Source organism: Marmota marmota, unplaced genomic scaffold (genome assembly GCF_001458135.2).
Source record: "Marmota marmota marmota unplaced genomic scaffold, marMar, whole genome shotgun sequence".
Classification (NCBI taxonomy): Eukaryota; Metazoa; Chordata; class Mammalia; order Rodentia; family Sciuridae; genus Marmota; species Marmota marmota.
The window spans coordinates 4,642,106-4,665,752 of NW_025999905.1; the positions used below are offsets into that span (position 1 = coordinate 4,642,106).

Here is a 23,647-nt window from a genome sequence, read left to right on the forward strand (position 1 = left end):
AAAAAGTGATTTTAATATTTTTCTTCAGCAAAAATATCTACTGTGGCATGTAGTTTAATAGGCATCCAAAAGTAAGACTTCTCAGGGCTAGAAAGATCTTTAAATGACTCTACTTCAAAAGATTCTCATTTATGCCTATAATTTTGAGCCCATGTTCCAGAGGTAGCTTCCAGAGCTTTCCATGGTAACTCAGTATGGAAATACAGCTTCCTAGCAGCCAGGTCTCAAAGCCAGTTGCAAGTATTCATACAGCTTTCCTCCTTCATTGTGCTGAGTAACTGTGGAGTCAGGTGAGGGAAGTTTTTTTAATTGACTTTTTCTAATAAATCTAGAACCATGTGGCTCCTCTGGTTTTACTTTTTTTTTTACTCATGACTCAGTTTCTGAATATGGGATTATTTCAAATCTTGGTGATCCAACTCAATAGCCAAGAATAGTTTGCAATCTGCTCCCACAAATGGTCAAATGACTGATTTCTGCCACAGAAACACAGGCACAAGAATCACTTCTGAGAACCACAATTTATGGATGCAGAATGATAAAATCTATACAGGAAAGAGGGATTGATACACAGGAAATAAGTTACTGCTTCAAGATATTCCAGTTGTCATCTCATTCTGTGACTTAGGAATTATCTTCAATCACCCACTCCCACTTTCCCTATAGAAAACTAATCTCCTATAATTTATCCTTTTGAAAGCTATTGCATCCTGGTAATCTGCTCAAGCCTCAGCCCATTGCCAAAAATCATATATGGACCTAGAGAAACACCTTATGGATGAAGTGCGAATTAACAATGTTGATGTTTACACAGTAAAAACCTAAGAAAACCTAAATCTAGAGTATGGCTTCATTACAATCTGGCACCTTAATTGAGGGCAGCGAAAAATCTTGGACAGTCACCAAGGGAATTCATGGGAGACAGCAGTTCTCAAACTGTGGCATGCATGAGAATCACCCAAGTTGCAAAGAAACTTCAGGGTCTCACACCACCTCTGAGCAGTGGGTTTACAATGGAGCCTGGCCAGGTGATTCTGATGCATGTGGTCATCCTTTCCCATTTAGAGGACTGGTATACAGACAGAAGACAGAGAAGGATCAGAATGTAGAGAACAAAGACATCTGGGGAATTTGGCTTTGTTTCCCACTGTATTGCCATGGGCCTAGGCTAATAATTGTTGGTTGAATGACTGAAGCCTCCTCACTACATTTGAATCTATGGTTTATTATAATTATTTACCAGATTAGGTGATTTTAAAATGTGCATCCTCTCAAATGTTTAATATATCAGGTATTTTAAAGGACACACTGAAATTAGGCAAAGCTGATGAGAGGAGGGCACAGCCTCAGGCAAAGCTGGGAAGGAGGAAACTAGTGACTTTGTTTCCAATCCATGAAGCCAATCCATGAAGCATGCAGTGTGGAAGAGGCAAAGATAATTAGGAAAGACTGTAGTGATCTGCAAACTCCACTAGGATGCACTGGTAGAAAATCAGTCATGTGGCAACAGTCTTTATTTGGACATACTAGGCCTAAGCCTTAAGAAAGCCTTTCCTTCATGTATCCATTCTCTCTACTTCACTGGGGGATGCAATGTGCATGGAATTCTTGCCAAAGTGTTTGTAATAACTATTTATGTTAGATATAATTCTCACTGTATTACATAGTTTTGATAAAAATCAATATCTTATTCTTCCCTCTCTCACTTATAAGGTTTATTACACTTAAAGAATAACTATCCTTAGGAAAAACAAAAATGAAGCAACATCCAGTGTCAGTGGATGGCCAATGAATTATCTATTCCACCCTTCAACTTTTCAGGGTCCCTATCACATCCTTTGCCTTCCATCCTATAACTATGGACAAACTACCAATGCTCCTTGTTTGAGCACAGCTTTCCTTGTGTGTACCAGGTGAGTTTTCTTTGTGTGCTACTCTAAGTGGGGAAAGCTTCCTTCATTGAGAAAGTCTTACTGAAGGAAGCAATGTCAGCTGAACTTGACTGCGTGCTTGCACAGTGGATTTATTTTTAGGAGTGAGAACACTGTGGACAGGGACACACAGCCACACTACTGTACTCCCCTCATTAACCCAAAGGTGTTTCTGTATTAACTGGGCCATTCCTATTAGTAAATCTAAATGCTACAATATCCCCTATTTTAAAAAAGAATTCTGGCCCTCATGTATCCTTCCAAATATAGCTTCATTTATTCCTTTTTATAGCAAAGTTCTTCTAAAGAGCTGCCTATAATTACTGCGATCAGCTTCTCAACTCTTGAATTCACTCTAATCAGGCTTTCATCTCCACCAGGCCACTGAAATAGCACTCGTCAAGGTCACCAGTATTTATTTACATTGCCAAATCCCAAGGTTAGCTGTTGGTCCACATCACCCCCAACCTCCCAACAGCTCTAGATGTTGGTATGCTCCAGGGCTCAAGCCTAAGTCATTTCCTTTTCTGTCTACACTTTCCTCCTGTGTGCTCTCATTCAGTTCCATGGCTTCAAATCCTAGCCATATGCTGATGACCCTCAAAGTACATCTTCAGCTGCAATCTCTCCCCTGAGCTCTACCCAAGCACACGTTAGCTTTCCCTTCTACATCTCTACTTAGATATCTAACACCATCTTGAACTTAGGTTCAATGTAGAATTCTTCACCTCATTCATCACCTTACCTACTCCTCTTTCATATTTTTCACCTAGGAGAATGGCACCACAATTTGTCCTTTTGCTCTGGCCAAAAAATTCCAAGGACATGATTTCTCTCTCCCATGCACATCAATTCATCTGCAAGTTCCACCATCCTTATGGTTGAAATCTACCTTCTCACTACAGTCCTTGCTAATCACATGGCCAAATCATCATTTTTTCTTAACTGGATGGCTGCAGCAAGCTCATATCTGTTGCTTCCTGGTTTCTCCTGTGCTGATAGTTCTCTGTACCTCCCAATATCTGGGCCCTGTCTTCTCCTTTCAATTGGAATGGATACCTCCCCATACTAACAGTCTTTCAGTTCTTGGAGAGAGCCTTGTTTCCTCTGACCACAGGGTCTTTTCTACGTACAATTCCTACACATTCTTCCTTCACTGTTTGCCTGATACCTCTTGCTTTAGCTTTTAGCTCAAGTTTCACTTCTTCATGAATGTCCCTTCCTCTTCCAGTCCAGAACAAAGTTCCTTTCATAAACACACTCAGAGACCTATGCTTTTTAGCTTTACAGTGTTTATTTTACACAATGGGCACTGGGGCAGGGGAACCTGCTGCATAGATGGGTCAGTGAATGAATGGATGACCTCTGCTAAGAATCCATGATTTAACAAATTATTTATTTGCTATATACACCTATTGGAAACCCAAATTGGTTCATGTAAGACATGTTTGAGGCCAACATGCATATAAGATAAACAAAGCGAGAATCTGAAATTGGATGCGAAGGGTGAGAAAGATTTTACTGTCCTTAGCAGGCAAGTGTGTTGTAAGATTTATCTCCTTGAAAATATGCATGAAGCTGTGACTTTATTTTTGTACTTCATTTCACAATGTGGACAGGAAGGGGGTGGAGAGACACAGCTCTCAAAGTGTCCTGTATTTTTGGTATTCATGTTCCTTATGTTCCTTCTTTTTCAGATTGAGTGGTTATCCTCATCAGAAACATCTACTAAGAATTTAACAGTGGGCACAAAGTAGCTTTGCAGCATGCAAGAAAGAGGAAATGTCTTGACCTTATGGAATTTAGACTGGACACACTTCCCGTGCTATACAATTTTAGATATCTAGGTGGAAATAAACAAAAACCATAGAAATCGCCAGGTGTTTGATCACAGGACTTCACATAAAGCAGGAAACCTATAAGATTTGAGACAACACAGCTGTGGATGAAAATTAAAGGCATTTACTTGAAAACATAGGGAAAAGGGGCCAACACCTGAGGGATGAGTCATTCAGATGAGTTTAAGGAAAGGGTAACCGACTTCCCAGCTAGCTGCTATCAGTTGGCCACATTCTAAGCACACAAATGGGTTAATAAAATCGGAAGTTTGCATTTGAATGTCTCTTTCAGAAGCCCTGATCAAATGTTTGTCTAAGAAAGTTAATACTGTGGGAAAAAAGGTAGTCAGCTTCAGAGATGTAGATCTAGTTCCTGCAACTTGCTTCTACTCAGTTTAGCAAAGAGGAATTTGTTTCCTTTCCAGCATATGCTCTTTAACATATTTAAAATATTTTAGCATATTTCAGAAATATGTATTTTCTATCAATATTATGTATAGGTTAATAGTTTTCACAAAAAAGACATATAATTGAGGGCTTATTTCTGCACTATATTGCATTTACAGAGCAAGGCTAAGTCTTACATAGTTTTATAATTTGAATGGGGAATGGTTTGTACAGTTAAATGAGGACAGCAGAGTCTGGTAGAAGAGTACATGGTTTGTTCTACCTTGGCAGGTGCCTAAAATTCATGGTGTCCAGCAATCTGCCCTCAGCATTCACTTAATGGCAACATAATGGTACTGTTGCACTGAGCAAAGGCTTTTTGTCTTTTTTTTTTTTTTTTTTTGAGCCAGTCTGCTAGTTTATCTTTTTATTNTTTTTTTTTTTTTTTTTTTTTTTTTTGAGCAAAGGCAGAAGACTTTTGGGGTTTGTTATGGGGAAAGTTCTTGTTTAAATATATGACAACACAGAGCTCACCTCTTAAAAAAAATCATGTTCCTATGTGGTTAACACTGTAGATGAGTAATATACATGACCATGCACATCTTTATAAACTGAATAGGGATTTTTAGGTGGGGCAGACAGAGACAGTATTTAATATCAAAAAGTCATATTCTTGTCCTGATTTTCAGCAAGCTCAAGCAAAGCCTGTGTACCTAAGGAAGAAAATGTTAAATGTACTTTCACTTTGAATTTCTGCTACTGGAAATTCTAATTTAAACCAAAAAGTTCTTTGGCACATGGGGCAGAACGACCAAATGCTGATTTTATGTGATGGTGACACTGGGCCACCTGAATCACTTCCCATCTGGTTCCCTGGATCACTTCATAGTCCTCTACAAGTACCAGAATGTTTGATCTTTATTAGCAAGTCCAGAAATATGAGCAAAAGCTCCAACTTCAATCTGTAGCATCTAGACATTCAGAGGAATTGATATTGATTCTACTCACAGATATCAAAACTAAAATATATGCTAAATTCTGAGGAGAGCTGTTTCATTACTCTCAATTAGTCTTCAAAATGGAAAAGCTGCTTTACTTATGTAAAATATAATATGCCATATTATACTATTTGTTACTTCACAAAGTTTTTAACACATCATGTTAACACCTCCAAGTCTATAAATGTGTACTGCAGCAGAAGCCATATAAAGCATATCTAATCAAAACTGAATCCTGTGTTCTGGGGCTCTCAGCACCACTGTACCTGGGCATCTGGGGAAGACATATGGTAACCTTGGCCTACGGATAAGTGTGTTGAGAATCCAACCTTCATCCTGAGGATGAGGGAGTTGGCATTTGGAGAAGAGGGAAAAGGAGAAGCAGGCAAGCTTGGGCTTGGAAAGTAGGAATGTTAATGAAAAAGAGTAAATAATGAGATTGGAAGTGAAGACCAGGTTAGTTTCCTAAAGAACTTATGTTCATTCTTTCTCCTGAGACTAGGAAGACAGGAAGCTGAGACAGCATATGAACTCATGACATTGTGTTCTATGGAAACGGTGCCTAACATTTTCTCGATGTACCCTAATCTCCTGTTCTAGCTCCGGTTCCTTCAGATCATTTTATTTTTTTGCTGGATATGCCTCGTATCAGGTAATTTTATCAACTCTTAGGGACTCAGATATTAACTTTACACTAATAATTTCCCAAATGTCTGTAACTAGTTCTGAACTTTCCTCAGAGCACTATTTTCAGTTCCTTAATGGCCATGTTGCTTGGATAAATAAAATAAATTCCAATCTTCATATGTCTAAAGCAAGGATCATGTCTCATTTCTGGAGATCAGCAGATAGTAGATGCTTAATGTATTTTGTTGGGGGTAAAAAGAACTAAGAAGGATGAGAAATGACTCAAATGTCCAGCAATAGGGACCTAGCTAAATAAACTATGATATATCCATTCAATTGGATATTATTCAGTCAAAAATGAAAAAAAACCATAAAAGAATGAGAGGCTTTTTTATCTCTTGCGATTTATAAGTATAAGAGCAAGTCCAGAGCAAAATAATGCTGTCTGCTTGACTACGTATAAAGGAACTGTGGAAAAACTGTAAGAAACAGATAAGAATGGTTGCTACAGGCAGGCTGTTCTAGGGGGTAGAAAAGATCCAGTAGGTAGGGAATGGGATTTCTCAATGCATACTCTGTAATATTATTTGATTTTTGAATGATATTAATACATTCAAAACAAAATAATAACTCAAGACAAATTGTAATAATAATAAAAAAGAACCCTAGGATTTAGAGAATTAAAACTGGAAATAAAATAAAAAGGCCATTATTTACTCTCCTTTTCCTCTATACATTGAGCCCCAATTATCATGAACTAAAATGTCTTACTTGTTAGCAACCAAGCGCATGACAGTCCAGTCCTTTGGAAACATCTCTGGGCGTATCAATATTCGGAACACAGTAAATATCTGCAGCAGGAAATCCTTGGATAAGGAGAAAGTACAACATTTTACTGATTGAGCATAACTGTCAATACACACAGAGAGACAGACAGTACTGCTGTTATCATTTCTAAAGCAATGACAGAGAAGAAGGGCACCTTTCTTTCATAATATACTCAGGAGCAGGAATATCACTTTCCCACTTTTAGCACCCAAAGCCACGGGCCTGCCGCTCTGCCCAAACACTGTCTTCTGTTTTCTGCTTGGGCACAGTAGAAATTTCATTTCTCTTTGCAAGCTCTAAAAATCTAGGTTCTAGAAACAACTTGGAAGATTAGCAGGCAAATATATTCTGTTCCTTCTATTATAGCATCTTAAACATCAGAACTTTTCAACCCAAGGAACAGTAAGCTGTACTGGTTTAGTTAAGTAAGCACTGAAATTTAAAGTTATGTTCATCAAAAAGCCTCTTATACAAAAACCTGTTTTTTTAGAGAGTGTTCTCAAGATGCAGTTTTAAGAGAATGTGTGCAGGTTATAGAATCTGAGTGAATTTTCCTGAGTGTGCTATGCAGATTAAACTCAAATAAAACATGTGCTAAGTTGAGCCCAGTGACTGGCTGAATTTCGACATTATCCTCCTAGAGACCCCAAGCCATAGAGTAGTGGCATTACTGTCATCTTACTCTGAAACTGATCACCTGACACTGTCCCTCCCCATTTCTTCTTTCTCTTTTTATTTAAAATTTTTCTGTTTTAAATTGACAGACAATATTGTATATTTTCATCATGTACATGATGCAGATGGTTAAATCTAGCTAATTAAAAATGAATGACCTCAGGTAGTATCATTTTTGTGGTGAGAACACATAACACTCTTGACAAGAAGCTGTCCTGAGATGTGGACACATCACTCCTTTAAACACTGCAAGGGGGGCGGGGGGCAAGTGCTTCAGCACATGATACTTCCAAGGGGAACAGGGAAGTAACACGGTGTAGGGAGTGAAATGGAGCCCTCCATACTCAAAGAGGAGCTGGCTCAGCTAGCTTTGATTTAAATTTGTTAACCAGAAAACATAAAGTTTTTTTTTTCGTAACCTTAAGTCATTTTAGAAAAATATATTCCTCTAGCAATCTAATTGAAGGCAACAGCATGGTGTTGCTTACCAAACAAAAAGTGACTCAAAACAGAATATTTTTATTTATCAAACCAACAACACACTATGTTAAATATGTAAGCTGCTTAGATATAAGATTACAATTGTCACTCATATCAACAGAAGATAGAAAGAATCTAAAAACTGAGAACCATGTGTTAGCTTTTCTTTTTTTTCCTCCACATTCTAACAGCTTCCATCAAGCCCATAAATATTGTGACAAGAATTTATTTTAGCTTCTTTGGCATCAACACACATATGTTGATATGTAGTATGCGCCATGTGGAAACATTCCCACTAGGTCATCTGCTTTTAAATGGCCACACGGATCCTGCCCATGTCTCAAAAATGAATGGAAGCAGTGCTTCCAAAACATGTTTCACTGCAGGTCAGATAATTTTGTGGGCTGGGGTAAATCTTAGTGGGTGAGTGAGTGCTTAGCATGCACAAGGCCTAGGTTCCATACTTAATGTCCCCCCAGATGTTTTGGAGGGGAAACACTTCACATTCTAGCCTTCCCTTGAGATAGTAGATTATTAGCATAATATAATTATGAACAACCCTTCTAAAAGCATTTCTCAAAGTTGTTCTAATGGTTTTTCAGTTGCTTCTTTTTGAGTTTCTCAGACATCAATACATATGATGACTGCAAAAAATGAGTCTGCATTTGTCTTTCAAAGGTTTCCTATTTTGTTGTTTGTTTAAACAGATATGAAAGAAGAGTGAATGCAGGGAGTCATTTGTTTTTCCTAGTCTACAATTAGGAGTTCAAATAATTCTAAAATATGGAAGTTTCATCTTCTCACTTCACAACTTAACAGCACTGGACTCTGGCAGCACCCTTGGTTGTGATGGTTGTATGTGTGTGTGGTGGTTTTGTGTGTGTGTGAGTGTGTGTGTTTGTGTGTGTGCATGCGCTACTGTGATGTCAGTAGCAAAGTTGGGTATAAGGGTTGGCTAAAGGAGATAAGACATTTATCCTACAGGCTAGCAACCTCAGTTGTTCTTGCGTAGGGCTGGGGACAAAGGAAAGGCTATTTCTGACATAGGAGGTGGGAACAGACGACTTGTTTCCGTGCCATCCCATTTTAATATTCCCATTTATCTCTCAGAATAAAAGGCTGTGGCAGCGTGTGACATCATACCCATGCCTCTATATTGTCATAAATCTTTATTTCTCCTAAGAAAACTTTTCAGTGTCTTGAGTAGCTTTCTAAGGTACCCATTTAAGTGTTATTTACATTTATGGAACCAAAAACAACCATTGGAAGAAGAAGGGGCGAGAAAACATTAAACTGAGAATCAGAAAAATCTAGATTTGAATTCTAGCTGAACTCCTGTGGCAACTTAGTAAACTTTTTTCATAACTGAGCTTTCATACTTGGAAAATGTGAGGGCTTTAGGGTTAGTATGATCACCTATCTATTCCTACCTATTCATACAGTACCATCCAATTTTTCTTATTTCTCAACTGTAGGCTAATGTTTTATCTGACCTCACTGAGATGACACAAACACTGCCCATTGTGGTACTCACATACAATTTAGTCCAGAGAGGGTTTGTCAACTCCCAAGCAACAGATTTCATTTCATTAATAAGTTCCAAAATTCTAAAGCACTGAGACCTGAATGCTAGATTCCACAGCACCTCCTTCTTCCTGTCCCCAGTACAGTGCTATTTCCTTTCTGTCCTCTAAGTACTTTCCAGCTCCAGTCATTTCACTAAATATGTGGTTTTGCATAGACAGACACAATTATTTTGTTCATCTGACTAAGCTACAGATTCTTTTTATAGATTAATAAAAAGAACACTTCCATGTCTATAATATTCCAATTTGGACAGCACACAGAAATGTGTTTCATATGCCACCATTTAAAAACTGGCAGATCTGGAGCAGCTTCTTTTTTCCTGCTTATTTATTTTACATAGCACAACATGGCAATTTAATTATATTATTGTCATTCTTTAAATCAGGGTTCAAAGGGAAAAAAGAAAAACTTTGGAGAATTACTTTTTTGGTAACACAAGAGATTCAAAGAAGACAGTTTATATTAAAATCTTCCCAAACAACAAAAAGGTCTGTGTTGAAATAAAAAAGAAAGCAGGAGTTGTTGCTATGATTTTAGAAATGATCACTGACATTTATTCATTTATAAATCCTGGGTGTTTTATTATGTGCCTGGCACCATGTTAGATGCTGGGGACACTTGGTTAAAGTGTGATATATTATTTATTCATACACCAAGTATTTATGGAGTGCCTGTGACATGCCACACCACAGCAGCTAAATGCTTTCTTTGCTTTGTGGCGCTCACATTTGGTGGAAGAGATGAATGTTAATCTAATAAACACACAGATGTGTGCATGCTCCATGAAAGAGGGTACATCAGAGGGCCAGATATTCCATGCAGTAGGAGAATGCAAGAGAAGGGATAGTAAATGGGGTTGAAGCCGGGTGCAGTGGCATACACCTGTAATCCCAGTGGCTCAGGAAGCTGAGGCAGGAGGACCATGAGTTCAAAGCCAGCCTCAGCAATGGGGAGGTGCTTAGCAACTCAGTGAGACCCTGTCTCTAAATAAAATACAGTGGACAAGCACCCCTGAGTTAAATTCCAAAAAAAGAAATGGGGTTGAGAGATAAATAAAGCAGGATAAAGAGAGGACAAATAAATAAAAGATAAGTAAACAGGGAGAGATGAAAGATAAAATAAAATTTCATAACTTTTCTACGGTAAGGAGTTTGGAATTTGCTCTAAGGGCAATGTGGAGACATTGAAGGGTTTTATGCAAAAATGTAGAGGGTAAACTTTTGTGTTTTAGAAAGATTTTATGACTGTATACATGACATTATAATATTAACAATAGCACAAGACAGAAATTACAACCATGAAACCAAAGAGGCAAGACACAGAGAAGACATGAGTTAAAACATCCAGAAAATAAAACACCACGAGGCAGGCAGACAGATAAAGAACAATGAATAGGACAGATCTTTCTAGAAACACCGTTTCTTCACTTATGATTTAGACCATCATTGGGTGTTATTTTTAAAATTCATCATAAATTTACAATGTGTAATATCCTCGATATGGGGTTTGAATTCAATTAAAGGGTGCTAATAATCCTTATCACATTAAAATTTACATCCTTAAAATGGAATCATTAAGTATATTATGCAAAATAAACTCCCAAAATGTCTTTAATCTTTGAGAGTGACAGAACTATTTCTCTGTAATCAATATATTCAAATAAAGACAATAAGTCAAAATAATTACATGGAAAAAGATGGCTTATTGAAGCAGGCAGAAATCTATTCAGAGGGCTCATTCATTCAACAAAGATTTAAAGTTCCAGACTCTGTGCTTAAGACACAAAAACATGATCCCTGCTCTTAAGGAACCCACAGTCATTGAAAACAAAATAAATGGCAAATAATCAGTATGCTGTTAAGTGTTAAGAAAGGGGTGGACCACAGTCTTTGGAAGCTTCATCATGAAAGTGAAATCTGAACTGGATTTTGTAGCATGAGTGGAAATCAGGGAAGAGATGGATAGGTTATATATTTCATAAACAAAGTAATAGCAGAATAGGCATTTCAAATAGAAAGAACAAAAGGAATCAGAGGAATCAGGAATTATAAACATGCTTTGTTAGGAATATATAAGTAGTTTTAAGTGGCTGGAGTAGAAGTTCTTTGAAAGGAAATGGAGGATAATAGGTTGGAAGGTAGACTGAAGATAGGGACAATGTGACAAGGAGACTGGTCTTTGTTCTCTAGGTAACAGGAAATGCTCAGTTTTAAGGCTGGATCAAAGTTTTATCAGATACAATTTTTTTTTTAAAAGAGAGAGAGAAGAAGGAGAGAGAGAGAAAGAGAGAGAGGGAGAGGGAGAGAGAGAGAGAATTTTAAAAATATTTATTTTTCAGTTTTTGGTGGACACAACATCTTTATTTTATTTTTATGTGGTGCTGAGGATCGAACCCAGCGCCCCACGCATGCCAGGCAAGCACGCTACTGCTTGAGCCACATCCCCAGCCCAATTTTTTTTTTTTAAAGCTAGTGGGCCAGCGAGCTTTAGGATGGCAATGGAATGTTATAATAGTGCTGTACTTTTATAATCTCATGCTTATACCAAGTTTCCCATGGTTCTATATGAAAAGTCATAATCAACAAAAGAAGAGGAGTGAAACTGCTGTATATACATGAAATACCAAAAATTTGGACAAAACTTAAGTCCTCAGCATGAGGGGGGTGAATAATAAGATATTACTGACTACAGAAAGAGGAAAAAAAATACTTAATTGGTAACCCAGTCTTTGCTTTTTGTTTGTGTTAGAATTATGTAATGTACAGAAGGAAAAAAATTAAAACAATTCAGAGTGCCAGCCCTCAGGTCTTCTCCCACACACCTGTATTCTGACTCTGTGACTCACACTACTCACGCACAGGTACCCGAGGGCCAAGAAGAAGCAGTGGCCTATGCTAAAACCCAGAAATCACGTAAACAGTAACCCTATGGACTTCCAGGTTCTTTAAGCATGGATGGAGTTAAAGCATTATTTAGTCTCAGTAGACACTAGAGAACTACACACTTTCAATGTTCATTTTGATTTAGAGAATCTTTGGGAAATGCTAAGACAAATCTTTCTTTGAAATGATAAGAAAAAAGAAAAAAAAAGCAGTGATGCTAGGAATAAAAACCAAAAATAGTCATTTGAGAATCTTAATATGTAATTTGTAAGTATCAATTAGAATTTAAAATATGTATATACTATGACCCAATAATTCTACTTCCAGGTATTAATACTACAGCAATAAGGACACAGGTCCATAGAGATGTGTGTATTTGTGTGTGTGTGTGTGTCTGTGTATTTACTGCAAGATCCTCTCTGGTTGCAAAAATCAGAAACATTTTAAATGTTCATCACAAGAATGATTAAAGTTGTGGGCTGGGGTTGTGTCTCAGTGGTAGAGCACTTGCCTAGCATGTGTGAGGCACTGGGTTCGATCCTTGGCACCACATAAAAATAAATTAAAAAAAGTTATTCTGTACATTTATAACTGGAAAAAAATGGCTAAATTGTGTAGAATCTAAATAATGAGGTTCAGAAAAATGACGTACTGGGATATATACTATCCATGAGATACTGTTGTGCCAAAAAAAAAAAAAAAAAGGACAGTACAAGAAGAATGAAATGATCTCACTTTTAAAAAACGTATGGACACAGCATAGAACGTAGTCTAGGAGGATATACATCATCTATAGCTAGCTCTGGGAATTAGGGAACATTGCAGGAGGGAAGAGGACAAGGTGTGGTTTGAGTATGTCCCACAGAAGTTCATTTGTTGGAACTTTAATTCCTAGTGGGAGGTGTGTGGGTCAGAGGCAGGGCCCTCATGAATGGATGAATGCCTTTCTCTCATGACTGAGTTCTTGCTCATGCATGACTGGCTGAATTCTAAGAGCAAGTTGTTATAAGTCAAGTCCATCCCTTGTGTTCTTTCTTCTTTGCAAAAATATTCACTTGCCTGTCTGCTTTCCACCATGAGTTGAAGTAGAATGAGGCCCTTGAGAGAAGCCAAGCAAATGCCGGAACCATGCCCTTGGACTTTCCAGCCCTAAGAACTGTGAATGTAAACACATGTCTTTTCTCTAAAAATTCTCCAGTGTCAGGCATTCTATTATAGCAACAGAAAATGAACTAGGACAGGACATATATTATGATTTTCACTTTTTGAAACAGTATAGAGTTATGTGGGATTTTTAGTGTCTAATCCAAATATCAGTTACACTTTTCACTAACTAGTACTTTATTAATTCGTATCTTAACTTATTGATAGTTTCTTTATTCATTTAATTTCTAACCTAAATGTAGACACAAGCTTGCCTCCACCCCCCCCCAAAGAAAAACCCCTCCCCCTCTCATTTGGTCTTTCTCAGATACTTCCACTCTATGACTAGAAATACCTTATTAATCTTAAAAAAATCGACAAATAAAATTTTGTGCATTTTGATAGCAAATATTTTCGTTTAGAAAAGTACAGTAAAGCTCAGGGAAGAGCTGAATTCAGCTGCCTAAGCAAAGAGGTTGTAAGTTACTAGAATTCCCATCTCTCTCAATAACTTGGGAATAAGAATAACTGCATCAATCCATCTTCCAATGAGGGGGAACGAAATGTGTTACTACAAGAGACTTGCAGACAGTGTTTAGCAGCATGTCTGGCTTATGATTGTGGGGGTGGGGTGGAGAGGTGTTCTTTAACTGTTAGTCATTATTCTTGTTGTTTAAACATAGCACGTTCGTTTGTATTGATTTAGATAACCTTTATAGCAGACTGCTTAATTAGCCTTAATATTACTTTTGTGTAACCAACAATACTCAAGAAGTGTTTGCTGAATCAAGTAACTGGCATCTGTAATACAGTAAGGGGGACTGGCGAGGGGCGCAGTGATGCACACCTGCAATCCCAACTATTCAGGAGGCTGAGGCAGGCAGATTGAAGTTCAAGGTCAGTCTGGGCAAATTAGTGAGATCCTGTTTCAAAATAAGTAAAAAAGTCTGAGGATGTAACTCAGTGGTATAGTGCTCCTGGGTTCAGTACCCAGTACCACAAAAAGAGCAACATCAACAATGTTAAGGACTCACTCATGGGGTTCCTTTGAGAAGTAAATGCGTTAATATTAATCAACTGCTTAGAACAGTGCCTGGTATATATTAAATTCTATACAAAATGTTACTATTCCTTAGTTCCTCTACTGCAACATAAAAATTTAAAAAAGATTATAAAATTTTTTGGTTTTCAGGAGACTGGGGTTGTGGCTCAGTAGTAGAGTGCTTGTTGGCATGTGTGAGTCCCTGGGTTCGATACTCAGTACCACATATAAAGAAACAAAGTAAAAAATCCATTGGCAACTAAAAAATATTTTTTAAATTTTTTTTTGGTTTTCTAATCCATTCAGCTGTATAATCTGACCTGAACAATTTGTAATCTTTATTTATTCTTCCTCTTGAGTGAACATTTTGTTATTGAAGATCCTGATGGAGGTGCTATACTATAAAATACAGTAAATGCATTATCTTATCTCTCTGAAGTTGCAAAAATTCTGGTTTCCAAAATGCATTTGGTACTAAGAACTTTAGATAGGGGATTATGGATTAATGTTATTATCTTTAAAACAATGTAATATAGCTTTGAGGAATATAATAGCCAAGGCTATTCAGCTTTGCAGAAAATTGAGAACAGAAAAAACTTATTGAAAGGTGGTGTCTTTTAATATGTGGATTAACATCTGATGACTCATTAGCCTTTAGCAAAGTAAATAAATGACCTCGAGCTGGCATTTACTCCAGTTATCTCCTTTCTAGTCCCACTCAGGTAAAGGGCTAATTCTTTCCCCTCCTGCTGCCTTGTCAGGGACCTCCCCTTTGTGAGAGGTGTGGCAGCCCTCTCTCCTTTACTTTTAGCTTCTCCCTCTCCATTGGCTCTAATCATTGATATTTAATCATGCTTAAGTCTCCTCCACTATACATACTGCTCTAACACCCAAAGTTATACATAAAGAGTCCCTTTAACTTATTCTTCTTGGAATATTACACGCTTCTATTCCTTTATATCTTTTTCTTTTTTTTTTAATTCCTCAATTGCATGGTAGCATGGCTTTCACCTTCACCACTGAAATTGCTCATCAGCCTTCCCAATAATATCAATAATGTTACTTAACCTCTTTGAAGGAACAGGCACTAGTCACCACTCCCTTCTCTTTAATGCTTAGGATTCCACGTAAGTCCTTTTGAGTCTAGTTTCCTTGGATGTCTCATGATGTCAATTACTATTCACAGGCTGACAGTTGCCCAATCTGCCTCTGCAGCCCACCTCTCTCCTGAACCTCAGACACTGTCTACTAAACACCTCCAGCTGGATGTCCCCCAGGTGACCAAACTCAGACAAACTCAGAATTTACCTTTGCTCCCAAACCTCAACATCTACTCCTTCTATGTCCCCCAATCAATGAATGGACCAACATTTAGCCTATTGTTAAAGAGTCTTGGAGTTATCTTCAGCTCCTTCATTTCTTTCACCTTTTAAAATATAGTTAGTTATCAAGTCCTGCCAATTCAACTTCCTAAATGTCTCCAGAATTTACTACCATGAGGTTCTCTGTTTCAGGCCACAGTCTCTTCTAGCTTAAATTACTACACCAAATTACTAGCTTAGATTACTACATCTTTATAGGGTTCTGCCTCCTATTTTCATCTTAGTTAATCCACTTCCAGACAGATACTGCAACTAGACAAATGTGGTCATGTCTTTCCCTTTTAAAACCCTCAATAGCTACCAAATATTCTCAAAATAAAGTCTACATCCATTAACAAAGACTTATGTCTTAACAATTCTCTTTCTCAAACTCTATATTCTATTGAACAATCAATAAGCCAATTTCCCTTCTTCCCTTCCTCACTCTCTCCCTCGTTCCCTCTAAGGATTGAAGGAAAGGCCACATGTGTGCTAGGCAAGTGCTTTAAAACTGAGATACATCCCTGGTCCTTTTTAAACTTTTTGATTTTGACACAGGTTCTCACTAAGGTGGCCAGGTTGACCTAAAATTTGAGATTCTCCTGCATCAGCATCCTGAGTAGCTGGGATTACAGGCATATGTCACCATACCTGGCTTCAACAAATATTTCTTCAATATTTATATGTGTTAGGGATGTTCTGGAATCTGACAAGAGAGGAATGAACCAGACAAAGCTTCAGATATAAGCTTCTTATAACCTAGTAGCTGGGTGGGTTGGAAAAATACATAAAATCATAAACAAAAATATTCAAGATTATAAGAAGTGTCAGAGCACTGAGGTGACATTTATCTATCTATCTATCTATCTATCTATCTATCTATCTATCTATCTATCTATTTATTTATTTTGCAGTGCTGAAGATCCTACTCAGGGCCTTGTGTATGCTAGGCAAACACTCTACCACTGAACTACATCTCTAGCCCAAGGTGATAATTGATAGCACACGCCTACTAATCTCTAGGTTCTCAATTGAGACATTCCTTGGGAAATTTTCCTGCTTCCTCGAGTCTATTGGCAGCAACTCCCAGATGCTCCAGAACACCATGTCCTTGCCTTATCCATCACCTGTAGGGTATCCATGTCCACAATTATCTTATTCCCCCAACTGGAAGATATCTTGTGCTAGATTACAACCCCAGTGCCTGCTCAGTGCTTGCCATGCATAGGATTCTCATTCTGATACAGACTAAGTATTTAGTATCAGTAAATAACTCTGTTGTCTCAAGGCCAGCTAATTTTGAAGAGGGAAATATATGTCTTTTGAAAAAGTATGCTGGCCGACTGAAATAAAGCCCACATATAACACTTCACTGATTATTTCCATTTGCTTTATTATCAGTGAGAACACTAGAGCATAAAACTCAATACCTTGATTAAATTAATCATATCTTTCAATCCATGCTTCTTGGCTATTTTTAATTCCCAGGCTCTTTAAAAATATGTAGTCTTTTTATGAGAAATTTTGAAATATGAAGTCACAGACATCTTACGTAAAATCTAATTATTCTTCAACTGTATTAAATAGTCTCTGATGAAAGTTAACTTTATGATTACCTTCCTTTTGATGTACCCACAGTGGTGTAAGTTCTAAGGCCTTTTATCTATTTGAAATTCTAAACTCAAGACTGAGTGAAAAAATGAAAACACCATGGCATATGACAATCAGGTGATGCTGTGTAGACTGTATCTGCAAAAAACAATTGTTTTGCATGACTCGGCTTATGAACTATCAATTGCTCCAAGGTAAGAGAAAGAGTCTTCTGACATCATGCAGTATCTTCCAGGCACTTAAAAGTTAATAAGTAGAAAGGGAAAGTACTAGGGAATGATATAGATTAAAGTATGTTATGTGTGTGTACAAATATGGCATGATGAATTTCACTCTTATTTATAAATATAATTCACTAATAAAAAAGTCAGTAAGTGACCCCTATACACTATCCAAATAACTACCAATATTTCTCTAAGGCACTGTGATAGACCTCCCATCAATCAAACATTATAGTATAATTGCATTGACCTATAATTCTCCATCAACCAGCATTTAAGCAATTCTCCCAGTATGATAACTTACATATGCAGGTATCTGGAAAACTAAAGAGATGAAAGAGAAATAAAAGCAAATAAGGGCAGATGACAGGTCATTTCTCTGACTACAATCAACTTCTAAGCTTTTAGTGATATTATAAAGGAAGCATTATTGTTCCTCCAATACTAGATGTTTTTTGGCATACATTAGATTTTTATAACTTGGCATCACTACTTTCTTTTTAATGTCAGCCTGTCAGACTAGCATAGCATTTTGATTAGATTAAAGCTGATAAAGAATATCAAATAGAACTCTGCTTCTCTAGTCAGAAAGTTGCAACTAAAACTTCTCGATATGGTTCTACAGGGATGAAATCAGTTGCTGTGTTTATATAATCTCCCTTATTTTCTATTTATTTATTTATATATATATATTTTATTCTAATTTGTTATATATGACAGCAGAATGCATTATAATTCATATTACACATATAGAGCACAATTTTTCATCTCTGGTTGTATACAAAGTATATTTACACCATTTGTGGCTTCATACATGTACTGAGGATAATGATGTCCATCTCATTACACAATCTTTTTTACCCCCACATCCCTTCCCTTCCCTCCCTTTGCCCTTTCTAGAGCTGGATAAAGAAAATGTGGTATACATACACAATGGAATATTACTCAGTTATAAAAGAGAATAAAATCATGGCATTTACAGGTAAATGGATACAGTTGGAGAATATAATGCTAAGTGAAGTTATCGAATCCCCAAAAAACAAATGATGAATGTTTTCTCTGATATAAGGAGGCTGATTCATAGTGGGATTGGGAGGGGAAGCATGGGAGGATTAGATGATCTCCCCTATTTTCTACAAAGTTGATATTTTAGGTACACTTAACTAGAGTTAGTCTATTTGCTTTGTCTTCTTAGATCTGTTATTTTTTTTCTAGTTTACTGAACTTGGAAGAAAGGTGTTTCAAATACTATGTCCTCCAAAAATCAGGGTTAATTACTTTGCTTGAGTAATACAAACCTTACAGAGCCAATGTAGCCAAGTGGATTTGTGAACAAGGCCAAGAGAAAAAAAATAGTTTAGAATTCAATGGAAAGAGGTAAAGCAATTGTCAAGAAGCTATCTGAAGAGTGATAAGAACATGAAAAACTAAAAATATACATAAAAGAAAAAATTTAAAATAACTTACCCTTAATTCTTCTTTTGTATTGAAACTATCAAGAAGTTGTTGATAATGTCTGTCAGTCATTTGTCGTAATAGGGACAGAAGACAGGCAACAAATTCCCCCTATTAAAAAAAAAAAAAGAGGTATTTTTAAGGAAGGACATAAAAGAACACCAGTGATTTACTCTGAACTTTCCTCAAGGAGAATATTTTTTTAAAAATTCATTATGATCCATATTCACTATATGAACTCTTCTTAATGTAAATTTGTACATTGCCTGTAATATCACAGCCAAAAATCTCTCCCTGAGGTGATTACCATTTACTTCATACTATGATTTTTTTTTTTTTTAACTTGGGCAGAAGTTTTTCACTTCAGGACTAATTCCATGCACTTGAGGGAAAGTTATAAGGCCCATGATGATTTACTGAGCACTTAAAATACCTCCATTCATTATATTATTTGAGCCTTACATCAACTGGGGTATAATATTATTTAAAGAAGGCAAACTGCAGATTCAAATGGACTAAAAGACTTGCTCCAAATCACAAAGCTAAAAAGTGGCCGAGTTGGAGTTATCCGCAGATTGTTTTACTCCAAAGATTTTTAACTAACTTCATGCTCTATTTTTGAATTCACATGACCTCCTCCAACTCATCAGAGTTGGCTTACTGACTGACAGGGTTCAGAGAAAGAAATGCATTGCATAATGATGATTTCAATCTCCCTTTTGAAAACGGTTCTAATAGCCATTCTTTATGCTTGGGTTCCATGTGATTTATTCCTACAAAGTCCAATTCTCAAAAATTAAAAATAAAAATGTATGCAGAGAATCCTTAGATTTGAAGACCTATGTAAAGTTGCTCTAACTTGCATTTTTAAATGCATTTCTAATTTAAAGTTCTTTTGTTTTCAGTACAAACATTTTTACTTAGCAAATCATTCATCTATTTTTAAATAGAGTAATACCACTTAAAACAATATGAACACAGCAGGAAAAGCAATCTGTGGCAACTAACTGAATATTTACAGAAGTATTGTTTAGTTGGAATTTGTATCTTTGAATTTACATGGAAAAGGACTAAAGGCTCACATGTAAAATTGGAGACTAAATGCCCTGAGAAGTAGGATTTTCCAACAGAGTCAGCTGAGCTAGCACAGTCAAATGAATCTTTACCAGCTGCCATCGGAAGCCTGAGGATACAACTTCATGCATGAGAAGGCAACCCAGAACTCAAGTTGGTTCTTTGCAATATACAGATATGAAAAATGGTTTTGCTTGTACATTAGTTAGGGTAAATATTCAAGAAACTAATTAGTAGGGCCCAATAGAAATATCCTACAAACTCAACATATTATCTTGTTAATAAACCAAGGAATCTTTGATATTTCACATGAGATGGAAAATTTGAAGAAACAACTTTTGATAATTTAGTGCTTGTGTATGAAGAAACAGCCCAAGGCTAGAAAAATAACACTTAGGAAAGAACTGAGTGAACAATACCAAGAGTTCACATAGGACTCGAAATAGAACGAATGGACTACAAATTGTGAGATGAAATGTCATTGAATGGACAGTGCAAAAGAAAAGATCATTAAACTTACACATAGGGTCACAGAAATTCTCCAAAGTAAAGCATATACAGAAAAAAAAACAAAAACAAAAAACAACTGAGGAAGCAAAACAAACAAAAAGAAAAAATATCCCAGTGAATTATAGAAACAACTTCAAGTAGCAGAATCAACTTCAAGTAGCAGAATCAACCTATCTATTATCTATCTATCTATCTATGTAATTTGTGGCCCCAAAGAGGAATAGGGCAGAAAAAGCAAGTAAAGATGTAAGGGGAAAAAATCCTTTATATTCTTGAAAAACCAGAAACTATGTATCAAAAAAATTTCTACTAACCTCAAGCAAAATAAATATCAAGGAAATTACACTGAAGTATATCATAATTTAATTGCTTATAGCCAGTGATAAGGAGAAAATTTTAACACTGGTCAGAGAAAAAAGATAAATTTCATACAGAGAAACAAAGATAAGGATGAGAGAAGATTTCTCTTGGGAACAATACAAGCTAAAATACAGTACAGCAACATTTTTAGAGTAATCAATGAGAGAACAACAGCTATCAACCAAGATTTATTATCCATTTCAAAAATGAAGAAAAAATACTTTCAAACCTACCAAAGCTTATTCATGGTTTCTATTCAGGTTCTAGGTAGTATAATAAGTCAAGAAAAAGAAATCAAAGAACACAAGTTTTAAAGGAATTTTTAAAAAACCTGTCTCAATTTACAGACAACATACTTGTATACATAGAAAATGCTATGGAATCTACAAAGAGCTGCTAGAATTTGTTGAGGCTGATGAGGTAGCTGAGTGGTAGAACACTTGCCTAGCATACCTGAGATCACAGGTTCAATCAAGAGCACCCCCCAAAAAAAGAAAAAGAAGAAAAAAGAAGTTTTTAATGTCCCAGGATATAAGTGTGAAAATATCAACTTCACTTCTATATACTAGAAATGAGGAATATAAAATTAAAATTTAAAATAACCCCCTTTATAATACCTTTAAAAATATTAAATTAATTAGTGGTCTATATAACACAAGAGGTATAAGCTTTGCATACCGAAGGCTATAAAACCCTGATGCAAGAAATTAAAGAACACCTAAATAAAAAGGAGAGATATCTTATATTCATGGATTGAGAGGGATTCAGTATTGTTAAGATATTAATACTTCCCACATTGACATGGGAACAATATAAGCAATTGTATTGTTCAATGCAATTCCAATCAATATTTCAGCAAATTTTACTGAGAATAGAAATTGACAAGCTAATTTAAATACATATATGGAAACGCAGAGGATCTAGAATAGTCAAAACAGCTTCAAAAGAAGAGCAAAGTTGTAGGGTTTATACTATCTGATTTTAAGACTTATTATAAAACATGGTAATCAAGAGAATATATTACAGGTGCTAAATAAATAAATAAATGGAACAATAGTCAAACCTATGAATAACCCAAATGTCTACCAACAAGCAAATAAACAAACACACTGTAGTCTATTCATACAATGGAATACTACTCATCAATAATAAGTAATGACTACTGACACACAAAGCAACAGAGATAAAACTCAAATAATTTCACTGTATGAAATAGGCTATAACAACACCTTTACCTCCTGTCAAGAAAAAACAACCCCCTGAAACCAACAATAACTATATGTCATATGATTCTAGTTATATTAAAATTCTGGAGAATGGAAACATATGTATAGTACCAGATAATTTAATATAAAAATCAGGCAAATAGTTGCTGGAGGATGGAAAAGGATGGAGGAGCAAGACAGAACAAATAGAGAGGGCAAAAGGAAACTTGTGAGCAATGGCCCCATTCATTATCGTGACAACCGTGATGGACCATGGGTATACACATGTCAAAACACACCAAACTGTATATTTTAAACATGTGCAACTTATTATATGACAATTATTAACTCAATAAAAACTTCTCTATGATTTATACGGTGTAGAAGTTACTATGCTTTGATTGCATTGTTGAGTTTATTCCTTATTAATCTTGTTGGGTGGACAACTTCACTTTAAAGATACAATAAGTATTTGTTCAGGTTCAAAAGTTTACTCCAGCTTTCACAGCAAGCTGGCCTAGCCAAGATGTGAACCAATTATCTGTGGCTCTAGAAGTCAGCCCTCCGTGGCTTTCCTTCCAAATTCCCAGACTAATCTGATTTTATAGAGAAAATTTTATAGTGATTTTATAGAGAGCTTGGGGATTTAAATAGAACTAAGTACAACAACCTGTCTGTTGATAACTAATATTGACACTTTTCAATTTATTATGTCTCAATTTAAAAATGCAAATCTAATTGGTAGAAACCCAGTTTTTCATCATTTAGTTTTTCTCTATCCTCAACAAACTATCCTTAATACATCTACTACATTCATATTCTTTTTTACTTTAACACAACATTCTGTGAATATTGAAATAATCTGAAGCTTGAAAAACTACATATTATTTGTAATAATATCAGTAAAAATGAGGAAAAAATTCAAGAGTGAATAGACTTTCATTAGGTCTTTATAATCAATGGACATAGATAAACACCTCTTTGAATTATTAACTATGTATTTGTTATATCTGGCTGAGGCCCACTGCAAATAACTTACCATTCTGAAATATAATCCCTGGCACACTTATGGCACATTATCAAGCCCAACATCTATTTATATTTATTCACTTAATCAATTTAGGAACTTGAAGCACATTCAACCCTGGTGAGAGGATTAAATGTTTAATATTTTACTGATGTATCTTTTGACTACAATGTAATTTTTTTTATTTTTAAGATATTTTAGGACTGTGTATATATGAAAACCTTATTTCATAATTTGTTTTTAAAAATATGTAAAAAACAAAATCAAACAAAAAACACCAATCAAGATTCACTTACTTTAGTGTGGGGAATTTCTTAACAAATTGCCTTTAAAACTCCGTGTTCTTCAGTGGCTTGTGCCAATTTTATGTACACATGGCGTGTAATGGGCATTTCTATAAAAAGC

The 23,647-nt window shown here is 36.0% G+C and overlaps 1 protein-coding gene across 4 annotated transcripts in view; it reads right to left on the reverse strand.

Moving 5' to 3' along the window:
- Dock4 (dedicator of cytokinesis 4) overlaps nt 1-23,647 on the reverse strand; it is a 443,711-nt gene that overhangs the window by 78,199 nt on the left and 341,865 nt on the right. For all 4 annotated transcript variants that reach the window (XM_048799621.1, XM_015498141.2, XM_048799623.1 and 1 more), the window contains exons 26-27: nt 19,079-19,177; nt 6,553-6,647 (exon numbers count right to left, since the gene is read on the reverse strand). In XM_048799621.1, the coding sequence (XP_048655578.1) occupies nt 6,553-6,647; nt 19,079-19,177 (194 nt within the window). The remainder of the gene's footprint in view (nt 1-6,552; nt 6,648-19,078; nt 19,178-23,647) is intronic.